We start from the raw sequence: 12,432 nt of genomic DNA, 5'->3' as shown, positions 1-12,432 counted from the left end.
CAAAACTTCAGGAGAAATTTAGCAGAAGTTGTGCTAAAGAAATACAGCAAATACTTACCTTACACCAACTTAATTTTTAACAATACTGAATACATGGCAGAGAAACCAAAGGTACTACTAATAGAAGATAATATTTTGTTTAAAGGAAGCTACAAGGTGGAAAACAGAACAAATAATGCTGTGGAAATACATGTCCAGACTACTTCTAGTATGACCATGATGTAAGTCCTGTTTCTGCTAATAAAAGAAATTTTCTATTTGTTCCTTCACAAAAAGACAAAAGAGTGTGTAAGACAAAAAGATTAATTTTGCATAAATGGAAGATGCGTACTTAGCTTTCAAAGAAAATGTCCTAATAAAATTGGTTTTACTATGTTTTGTGAACTTATGTCCAAACGAATGTTTACCACCAAAATGTCAAACTGACGAGGCACACTGAATATGTAAAAGAATCATCCACTGAATCTTTACAGAAACATGTTAGCAGTTTGGAAAATGAGAGCATGCTACGTCACTACTACACTCAGTGTCACTGATGGACCTACAGTAGACAAATTAATGAAGGAAGTCGATGAGCTTGTTTAGCATCTGACCCAAAAACTTCGAAACTTGATAAACATCATTAACTCTTAACACATTGAAATCTAAGAATTGCTACTTAAAATCAAGCAAGGATAGACTCCTTGATACTTCATGCGTCATTATAGTGGCTTTTGCAAAAAAACTACACCATTTACTGAAGTATAAGATACCCCTGAATATAAGACGACCCTCTCCCTCTTTTTAAGAGGTACCTTGAGAAAAATTTATTTAACGTATTCTGACTAAACTAAATTACAAACTTTTACTGAGGCAAGGTACCTGTCTGAAAAGTTAACGTTACACATATTCTAAACTTACATCATTTACTGATCATTTACATTTTGATAATACAAGGAGAAACTTTTTTTAAAAAAAGAAATTTTTTATATTAATTTTTGTCTTATTTTCATTAAAGTGTCCAGTGTAGGTCCATCAGTGACATTGAGTCTAGTAGTAACGCAGCATGCTCTCATTTTCCAAACTGCAAACATGTTTCTGTAAAGATTCAGTGGATGATTCTTTTACATATTCAGTGTGCCTCATCAGTTTGACGTTTTGGTGGTAAACATTCATTTAGACACAAGTTCACAAAACATAGTAAAACCAATTTTATTTAATGAAACAGAGGGCCTGATAGATTGCCATTAATTCTGCAGTAAACATGCCACACATGGCAGGCAAGAGTGGTGTTCTGGGCCAACAGAAGACGTGAAGGCATATCTCACATGATCAGTTGATTTAAAGCCATTGGTGTAAAAAACAATGGCATCCTGAAACTCCTGTAAGAGGGTCGGAACAAATAATGGAAAACCATTGGAGAAAGGGAGGCTTTTTAACCCTGGAGGAGACCCATCAAAATCCAGGGACCAGGAACTTACCTAGGGGGTGTTGTCGAGAAAGCACGTGGGGAAGAGGACAAGGAGGGGAGATGGAAGTTACAGTGGAGAGAAGAGAGGGGGAGCCCAACCAGTAAACCCACCTGATGGCAGGCAGAAAGTGGCAGACAGTGCAATATCATGAAAAGAATAGAATATGAGGGGTGAGCAGGGGAAGAGCAGATAGTGATGACATAGGAAACCAGGAGCTGGGACCGCCAAATCGAAATGGGCCAACCAGGAGACTATTTACAGGGCTAGTGCAAAAGGCACCAGTGACTAAATGGATACCATAATGGTGAACCGAGTGTGTGTGGAAGGGGCAGCTGATCCACAAACTTCCTCCAGATGACGGATATGGGGCAAGCAAGTAAGCTTGTTGTCAAAAAGAAGGCCCAAGAAACGAACTGGGGGCCCATGGTTACGTGTTTGGTGTCTAAGCAGAGCTCCCGATCAGAATGGACTGCAATATGGTGACAGAAATGTACCACGCTCTACTTACGAAGAGAAAACTGAAAACCGCATTGTCATTCTGCAGTGGCCACTTGAGTGGGAAATTGCACAAATACACAAGTCATCCACATACAGAGCCAGAGGCGATCAATCATACGGCAGAGGTCACAAGTCCATTAATAGTGATGAGAAAAAGCAGACACTTAATACAGAGCCCTGTAGAATGTCAATCTCCTGGATCTACAGAGAGCTGAGAACAATGCCAACCCAGACCCCGAACAACCACAGTTGCCATGTGGGTCTACTTGGACTCTGCAGTCACTCATAGAGCATAAGGAGGATGTGATTGCATCAATCTGTGACATAGGCCTATTGGTATCAAACAAAACTGCGACAATATGGCAGTGCTGAGAAAACCCTTGTCGAACTGTGGTTTCCAATCGAAGCAGATGATTGACTGGAGACCATTCCTCCCAAAAGCCGCATTGGTAAGGATATAATAGGCCCACGATTCAAGGAACCAATTGAACCGATGAGCTACCATCCATTCTAGTAACTACCATCCATTCTAGTAACTTGCAGGGGACATTGGTCAGGCTGATTGGCTGATAACTGTCAAGGGACAACGGGTCCTTCTCAGACTTAATGTCTGGAGGGAGAGCAAGCTTCTGCAAGGTCTGGAACCAAAAGAGACCGGGCAAACTTTAGATGCACAGACTTCATGCCCTGTGGCCAAGTTGTGGTAGCAGTCCTCTGGCCTGAGAGATGCAAGGAGGAGTGATCCCAGGAGGGAGCCCATCACTGGCAGGAGCAAAGAACACTTCTTTAGACGGGAAGGGGAAGTGACACCCGGAGGGGAGGGCATGGAAACTGCAGGGGAGTGGAAGAGCAGAGGGGGACAGGACTGGGGTAAGGAAGAAGGAAGAGGGTAAAGGACGTAACAGACACAAAAAGTACAAGTATTTGACACAGCATGAAGTCAGCCATCTTTATGATGAGCCTCAGTGTAAGATAAATGATCAAGGGACTTATACTCTTGTATCTTCCTTCCCTTCTTATAAGCTGGGCAATCTGGTAAATGTGGAGATTGACAGTTGTTACAATTAACGAACACACGTGGCAGAACACAGGGGCTCTTCTTATGGGTGTCCACATTTACCACGTAGAGGGTCTGCTGTACATCGTGAAGACATATTCCTGAAATGCAAGCACCTCATGGGTGGTGGGACGTATGTATGGCTTTGCATCACACTGCTCTTGCTCTTTAGTTTATTCTGAAATTTTTCCTTTGTTGTAAAAATTTTCAATAACTGCTGTGTATTCTTTCTTGTTTTCTTCAATATTGACCACACTACAGCATTTGTCTGTGTCCTCCACATTAAATTATGGGAAGTACTAAAAAGCACTGGAGTACCATATCATCTTATTTACCTCATAACTAAGCTAAGATGAGAACCCTATATGGAGCAACTAATCGGGTCAAGGTTCAGAATGAGTGTGCAGCGAGGTTGTACAGTGTCACTTTATTTATTCAAAATTTATGCCGAGCGTACTGTGAGCAATGCTGGGTTAGATGACGAAGAAATCAGAATTAAAATAGCTGGGATAAATGTAAATTTCTTAGATATGCAGATAATACCATCCTAATGGCAGAGGGAGAAGAAGTATTCATGAACCCCTCACTGAAGGTGATGCAAAAAAACTGCACAGCCTGGACTAAAGCTTACTGTAAACAAAACAAAAATTATGGCAAAGATGCCTATCGCTTCATGTCATGTTGGTGGAGAAATAATGTAAGTTTTTTTATGTTAAGCTACATCAATTCCCAAATTTCTGGTGATGTAACTGCAGTCATGAAATCAAGAGACATTTCTTACTTGGTAGGAAGACAATGTCCAAACTCCTCTGCTCTGTGACAATTTTTCTTGCATACAGAACAGTGTTCTCTCTTCTTAAGCTTCTTGCATTCTCTTGCAAAATATCCATGTCCACCACAGTTGTTAAAGATTCAATCCTTTCATTTACTTTTGTTAAAATAAACACCAAAAGCAGTACTGCCTTCTAGCTTATTACATTTCAGTCATACCTCTTCTTTTATGTAGTTTTCTCATTATATGGTGATGGATCCAATGCTGGAGAAAAGCATTTGCATTCACCTGGCACAACAGGAAATATTTGGGGTGGGAAAATAGTGTCCAACATCTTTTCTTACTGGAAGTGTTTCAGTTCAAATGTTGTATTCTGTAGAGCACTTATTACTAGCCAGGTCTCTGGTTTTATTGTACTTGAGACTATAAAATTCTTGAAGCAGCTGGTAAGTTCTTTGGAAAGCTTCTCTCCTGTGTATTGCTTTTAGTTTATTGCACATAACCTTGGATGTCTCACGACACAACCCATGTGGCTTTACCTTTTTGTCAGCTGTCCTCATTATACAATGTTTTGCCTTACTGTCCTGTTGCCACCATTTCTTCTTTAAGCCCTTCTCTGTCACATTTTTCAAGTGATTCATTTCACCCACAGTCACACACCAATCTTGCACTGTCCTTGAGCACTTGGGTATCACAAAATTCTTCATTATCGTGACTCATTTTTAAGTGTTTCTTTCTTCTTTTCAATGTTTCTTTGTTGATTTGCAATATTTTATGTCACTCATATCAAATTGTTTTCTTACTTGTTTTTAGTTGTAGGCCCATAATGTGTTGTGTTTTTATTCTGCTGTGTTCACTTTATTTGAATATTATAAAATGCACACTGTTTAAACCACATGACGTTTTATTAACTTGCATCCCGCTGTTTGTTCTAGATGCCAACCTCTGAGAACATACAGCAAACAGTTTTTTTTTTTTCCCCAAATTTATATCAGGAATTGGAGATTAGAACTAATATTATCAACTGTCCCTAAAAAAAAATTAAATAAATAAATAAATAAATAAATTTAAAAATTAAAAATGTGTGTGTACACGTGCATGTATGCAGGAGTGCACTCTCTCACCTATGCGTGTGCATACCATCTGGGTTTATCTGGCTGGGGGCAATATTTCTGTATTTATTATTCTTATTATTCATATCCTTTTTTTATTTGGTGACAGGCACAATTAAAAGACACTTACATCAAGCTTTCGGTCACAGCCTTCATCAGTAAAAGTGTGACACACACCATACACACACAAGCAGGCGCACCTCACGCACACACGACTGCCAACTCCAGCATCTCAGGCCTGAACTGGCATTCTGGTCTTTTAGTTGCGCCTGTTTGCAACTTGACATGACTTCTTTATGGTAAATAGCAATCTGTCTTTTCCTACATTGTTGATAGTCCTACCTGGAGTTTCCATTGCCCCCCCCCCCTTTTTTGTCTGATAGAATATTTATAGTTATTCTATATGGTTACAAACTCAATGAAAATGTTAAAGTAACATGATTACTCACATTTGGATAAGGAAATTCAAATCTGACATATGTATCAACATCTTTTGGATTTGTAACATTGTAGTTGATACCTTGGACAATTGTTAACTCCAAGTCATTGTCTCCAAGATCTGTACAGCATCTATGAAAACAGAAACACAATTATTAGTGTGCCGTAAGAAGTGCACATTCATTAGGTATTGGAATACAATTTGAACTTACTGCACAATGGAAAAGGTTTTATTTTCATAATGAAATTTGGGAATCGACTCATTCCGTTTATGTGCATAACGCACAGCATCTAGATCCTTTTTGGAGTGAACTGCCAACTGCTCAAATCTATTAGCACTTGCTATGTCACCTATAGCTTTGAAATGGTCTCTGGTAGTCAGACACATCTAAAAAAATAAGACATTTTATTTACAATTTGTCAGTAATTTTTTGGTTTCATACGGAAACGGACATTTATTTTAAAAATGTGGGTATTTCACTACGATAATAAGGTTTACCATCTACAATATTTTTTGTTCAATATTCATCAGATTTTCGTAAGTAATTTAGCAGCAGAGATTTGGTAATTACCGTATTTACTCAACTCTAAACCGCACTTTTTTTCCGGTTTTTGTAATCCAAAAAACCGTCTGCGGCTTAGAATCGAGTGCAAAGCAAGCGAAGTTCTGAAAAATATTGGTAGGTGCCGCCACAACTAACTTCTGCCGTCGAATATATGTAGTGCTACACAGGCATGCTTTGTAGGCACAAAGATAAATACTGGCGCCAAAACCTCTGCGTCAGTAAATTAAAAAAAAAAAAAAAAAAAAAAAAAAGATGGAAGACGAGCTTTTTTTCTCCGCCCCGAGTTTCGACCACTGTATTTTCATACATTATCCAAGGAAGTAAATACAAATTCCATATTGTTCATCTTCGAGTGTAGCAGCATTTCAATGTACTACGAAAATCCGACTGGCGAGACTGTTGGGATGTTTGTCAATATGGCCAACTCTACGTTCTGAATTTTTTCCTACCTGTGAGAAGAGATGGTTGCTAATAGGAACCTGATGAAATGTGAATCACATGCAGTATTCTCTTCACCATAAGAATAATACGAATATAAACATTTTTCCATGTATTCTTTCGTGTTTGTTGCTATCTCATTTAAATCCTGTCTGCCTAATAAACTACGAAACTAGAGTGACACAACAGCAAACGCGGAAGAATATACATATCGTGTCATGTTTATATTCGTATTATTCTTATGCCTAATAGTGATACAGTCATAAATGAAGCACGGCAACTGACTAGATTTTTAAATCTAAGACGACTCTAATTTCTGTGCAGAATTTGATGTACTAAAGAAGCGGCTGCAAAGATTTTCAAACGGAGAAAAATTTTCGCCTAACTCTCGTTCAGAACATGTTCTGTCATACGCAGTCTATTATTTGGTTCTTGGTGATCATTATCAAAGAAAGCAGCAGTGTAAGTAACAACAAATAGCAGTCTCTTGCCATTGTTTCGCTAATGAGAAGATTCCTCTTTTAATTGTAAGCGGCGGTAGAGCGCACAAAAGCAATCCATGCCGCGAGCGGCAACAGGCCATAAACACGCACTATCAGAATGCGACAAACAATGCATGACACAGTACAGTAATGCATTTTCAGCTTAGAGTGACGTAAACACCCATAACAAAGAAAACGGCACTTATCAGATCAAAGCAAAATAAGCAATCGATTCAAACCAGACAAAGCACGTGAAAAAGGAAGGGTTCCCGTATAAATACGTACGGAACGCCTGACGCATAGCAATGGCTACCTGGTAAAGCTTAACTGCTAAGCTTACGACTCGAACCAAACTACTGTAGCTGTATCGTCATTCATTCGACCTAAATTGTGTCTCATATTACAATGGACCAACTTTGTTTCGATTTGGAGGTGTAGCCTAAAACTTTTCTCTCCCCTTGAATTTCGAGTCTCAAATTTCACATGCGGCTTAGATTCGGGAATTTTTTTTCCCTTTATTTTGAGTCTCATTTTTCAGGTGCGGCTTAGATTCGAGTGCGGCTTAGATTCGAGTAAATACGGTAATAGCTTTGTTTGTACATCTCTCAGACACTCTCACAGATGTATGATTTATCAGAAAAGCAGCCAATAAATATAAGGAGCATTCAAAGGAAAAGATATGAAACAAAATTGTGGGTATAATTAAAGTCTTTTTTTAAAAGTAATCGCAGAAGGCCTGAGCACTGTTTCAAAAGCCAAAAGATTCCCTGTTCCCAGAATTCCTGTGGCTGTGACAGAAGCCTGTCCTCCACTGCTCAAGCTGCCCCCACTTGACCTTGGCCGTTACACTTTATGTGGTCTGTAACAGATGTGAATGTGTGATATGATGACTAGAATCACTCCCTCTGTGAGCAACCCAGGCTAACTGCTCTTGATGGACCTGCATAGGCTACGGAATGTGTCTCACTACACCTCACTGTTTATCATTTTCCATGCTCAAGGAACTTTACAAGTAGACCTCAGATGCCGGGGGGGGGGGGGGGGGGGGGGGGGTGACGTGCACTATACTTGCGTCCCTACATGTCTCATTATGTTAACCCAAAGTGGCAAATGCAAATTTCAAATCTGTTGGTTGTTACGAAGTTTCATAGATTTTCATTTGAACGCTCCTAACAGTTTTCAAAATAAAGTACTATTATTTTTTAAACTGAGAAGTTCTCCACAGGAGCTGACAACCTTATAACTATGAAGCGTATATTTAATTAAGGAAGTGATTTTTCCAATTAAATCATTTATTTTAATGCTTTATTTAGATATTGTCAATCCTCTGATTCTATTAAAAAATCTGTCAGAGGGTTGAAGTACTGTATAAACACATTGGACTTGACTTAAATTCACAGAACCCCCAAGCAATTTCAGTATGCAGAAACTAGTTAGTCCTGAATTCTGCCAACAACTACCTTCCATTTTCTTGATGGTACCCCATTAGTGCACAAGAAAATGGTGAAGAGCTTCAGTGCAGCTTTTGCTGAGCACCTCAACTGGGCAGAAAATACTGTTGCCAAGTATTAGAAGACTGATCCGTGTCCTCTACAAGTCTTGGAACATATTTCCATAGGATGTGAAAAGTTAACTTGTGCAACTAGGCTTTCTGCCTAACTACCAATACATGTCACATTATCACAATTGCTACATGAGGTCCCATCTTCTATCCTAGTCGTAACCATCTATAACATAAAAACATTCGCAAACTACTCTTTCACTGTTACTGTCTCCATCTGGAACAAGTTAGCATGCAAATTCAATGCCACACTGAATTTAACAAAAAGTAGAAGCACTTCATTCTGTCAACATCTTGAATTCTCTCTCTAAAAATTGAATGTATATGGCTGATTCTCTCTATCAGTAAGTCAAAAAAATGCCCACATCTCCTTGTGCTATTTCCATTTCTCCGCCAGTCATCCCCATACCCCCCTCCTCCCTTCATTACTCTTTCTCTCTATCCTCTCCAATCCTTTCAAGTCCATTTCTGCCCATGTCCACAATTGAACTCGACCTGCCTGTAATTTATGTTTATTATTTTACTTTTCACAAATGAATAGTTGGTACAGCATCTGCCCGCAAAATGCCAAGGTCCAGGGTTGAAGTCCCAGTCAGGCACACAATTTTAATATGCCAGGAAGTTTAAACATGCTTTCCACTGCAGTGGGAAAATCCATTCTAAACAATCCTCCATGCTGTGGCTAAGCCACTTCTCCTCAGTATCCTTTACCCCAGGAGTGCCAGGCCCACAAGGTATGCAGACGAGCTTCAGAGAAGTTTGAAAGGTAGGAGAGAAGGTGCTGGCAGAAGTAAAGCTGTGAGGGCAGGTCATGAGTCACACTTGGATAGCTCAGTCAGTAGTGGGCTTGCTTACATAAGGCAAGGGTGGCAAGTTCAAGTCTTGGTCCGGCACAGGAAGTTTCGAACAGAAACTACTATTTTCTATGATAGTGATTACTGTTTCATCTCTTTATGCCATATTTTTTTCAAAGTGTTGGACCCATATTTAGATGTAAGACTTTTTCAAACATAGTCTCTGGTAATCCTTTGAGGGCAGTGGGACAGCTGCCAGACATTAAGCACCTGAATAATGAAAACTGAAACATTATTTACTCAGAACATACCATCAGTTTTACTACAAGAAAGTGTTACCTTCGAGACCCAAGAGTAATCTGCCATCAATGTATGAACCACAATGGCAAAGACCAATGGACTCTTCAAATGGAAACAGTACAACTTACTAAGCATGTTACGCCAGTACGTGCAACCAACAAAGCCTAATGCAGTGGGGCCTAAATCAACTGGACTCCAGAACTTCCAGTAACACACCCACCAGTGGACAGAAGACAACTGACCATTGGTGGGCTTTTTATTAGAAGTATTAAGCTTTTCACAACTGAATAGTTCGTAGAGCATTTGCTCGCAAAATGCCAATATTGCAGGTTAAAGTCCTAGTCAGACGCACAGTTTTATTCTGCTAGGAAGTTTCACATCAGTGCACACTCCACTGCAGAATGAAAATTTGATTCTGAAAATAGGCAATGTTGTCAAAATAAGAATGAAACTTATTCATGACGGTTACTGCTAACCTGTCATTGGTCAGTATATATGTCTTTAGTGGCCCCTAACCACTCTACCTCAATGAGAACACGTGTACACTCTTAGCTGAGAGCCAAAATTAACTGCCAAAACAAGTAGACTTAAGTCAAGCCTCCATATATATATATATATATATATATAAATATAACAGAGGGAAACATTCCACGTGGAAAAAATATATCTAAAAAGAAAGATGATGAGACTTACCAAACAAAAGCGCTGGCAGGTCGATAGACACACAAACAAACACAAATATACACACAAAATTCAAGCTTTCGCAACAAACTGTTGCCTCATCAGGAAAGAGGGAAGGAGAGGGAAAGACGAAAGGATGTGGGTTTTAAGGGAGAGGGTAAGGAGTCATTCCAATCCCGGGAGCGGAAAGACTTACCTTAGGGGGAAAAAAGGACGGGTATACACTCGCACACACACACACATATCCATCCACACATACAGACACAAGCAGACATATTTAAAGACAAAGAGTTTGGGCAGATATGTCAGTCGAGGTAGAAGAGTAGAGGCAAAGAAGTTGTTGAGAGACAGGTGAGGTATGAGTGGCGGCAACTCGAAATTAGCGGAGATTGAGGCCTGGCGGATAACGAGAAGAGAGGATATACTGAAGGGCAAGTTCCCATCTCCGGAGTTCGGATAGGTTGGTGTTGGTGGGAAGTATCCAGATAACCCGGACGGTGTAACACTGTGCCAAGATGTGCTGGCTGTGCACCAAGGCATGTTTAGCCACAGGGTGATCCTCATTACCAACAAACACTGTCTGCCTGTGTCCATTCATGCGAATGGACAGTTTGTTGCTGGTCATTCCCACATAGAATGCATCACAGTGTAGGCAGGTCAGTTGGTAAATCACGTGGGTGCTTTCACACGTGGCTCTGCCTTTGATCGTGTACACCTTCCGGGTTACAGGACTGGAGTAGGTGGTGGTGGGAGGGTGCATGGGACAGGTTTTGCACCGGAGGCGGTTACAAGGATAGGAGCCAGAGGGTAGGGAAGGTGGTTTGGGGATTTCATAGGGATGAACTAACAGGTTACGAAGGTTAGGTGGACGGCGGAAAGACACTCTTGGTGGAGTGGGGAGGATTTCATGAAGGATGGATCTCATATATATATATATATATATATATATATATATATATATATATATATATATATATATATATATATAAAACAAACATAACATTGAAAATGTTCTTTCCATACCAACCTTTGCTTGTTTCAATAAGTCTTCTTCCAGTTTATCAAATATATCTAAATCACTTCCAGGTATGCAGTCATCAGCATTGACAATATCAAAATCAGATTCCAATACAATTTTAGTAGCTGGTGGCACTGGGACCTACAATTTAAAGAAAGTAATTCTGATTAATTAAAGTAAAAGTAACAAAAACCGAGAACCAAGACAGCAGAAATAGGATAACGGAAAGAACACATTGTTTAAAACATAAAATCACAGCTGACTGTGAAGTGAGGAAAAGAATGACAAGATACAAAAGGCAGCAGAAAAGAATGTGGCTAAGCCCACCTTAGTGAACACATGGCCAATATGTGAAGATGCAGTTGCTATGTAAAATGCCAAGTTTCTTCTTGCATAGAAATTGCATTAATTGGAGGCTACAAAGGGAGCAATCTGAATTTTCCACAAGAGGATAGAAAGAAGCAGCTATCTGAAGTAAAATATTTACACTTATAACACACATTTTGTGATATTTAGCATACCTTACTGCAAATACTGGTATGGATCGGAAAAATAAGAAAACACAGTTTCAAATACTAACAAAGAGATAAAGGGGCTGGCCAGTACTTACCTCAGCTCAGTACAGCCAATAGAAACACAAAACAGAACAGAAAATTTAAGTATCCTAGCTTTTGGAACTTTGTTCCTTAGTCAGGGAGGAGAGAGGGGAAAATAGGGGAAGTGGATTCAGTTACTCACAACCCTGGTTATGAAGCAACAGGGGAAAGGTAAACAGGGAGGGTAGCAAAGATGGAGGCATGGGTGTCAGAGGGAAGCCAAAGATATTCTACTGCAAGTACTGTGCCAGCTTCAAACCAAAGAGGATGCATACAGAAGTAAAGAGGTATATAGTATAAAGATAAACACAACTATGTAGGATGAAAAGATGCGTGAATGGCTAAAGACGAAAGGGAATGAGGAGAAGACTGAAGAGTAAATGGGAGTGAGGTTGGTTACTGTAGGTTCAGTCCAGAGGGACGGCGGTATGAAAGGATGTGTTGGAGTGCAAGTTCCCATCTCTACAGTTCTGAGGGGCTGATGTTGGGTGGGAGAAGCCAAATGGCATGTACGATGTAGCAGGTTCCTAGGTCCCTACAATTATGCTGGAGGGCTTGCTCCACTACTGGGTATTGGACATCTCCTAGGCAGACAGTTCATCTGTGCCCGTTCATGCTCTCAGCCAGTTTAGTTGTCGTCATGCCAATGTAAAAGGCTGTGCAGTGCA

At 39.9% G+C, this 12,432-nt stretch overlaps 1 protein-coding gene across 2 annotated transcripts in view; it reads right to left on the bottom strand.

Moving 5' to 3' along the window:
- Nucleotides 1-12,432, bottom strand: part of LOC126263642 (coiled-coil and C2 domain-containing protein 1-like) — a 130,624-nt gene that overhangs the window by 39,371 nt on the left and 78,821 nt on the right. For both annotated transcript variants that reach the window (XM_049960734.1, XM_049960735.1), the window contains exons 11-13: nucleotides 11,178-11,309; nucleotides 5,541-5,716; nucleotides 5,340-5,460 (exon numbers count right to left, since the gene is read on the bottom strand). In XM_049960734.1, coding sequence (XP_049816691.1) covers nucleotides 5,340-5,460; nucleotides 5,541-5,716; nucleotides 11,178-11,309 — 429 coding nt within the window. The remainder of the gene's footprint in view (nucleotides 1-5,339; nucleotides 5,461-5,540; nucleotides 5,717-11,177; nucleotides 11,310-12,432) is intronic.

Source organism: Schistocerca nitens, chromosome 6, assembly GCF_023898315.1.
Source record: "Schistocerca nitens isolate TAMUIC-IGC-003100 chromosome 6, iqSchNite1.1, whole genome shotgun sequence".
Classification (NCBI taxonomy): Eukaryota; Metazoa; Arthropoda; class Insecta; order Orthoptera; family Acrididae; genus Schistocerca; species Schistocerca nitens.
Note: the sequence above shows the minus strand (reverse complement) of the source record. Positions and strands in the feature narration are given on the sequence as shown.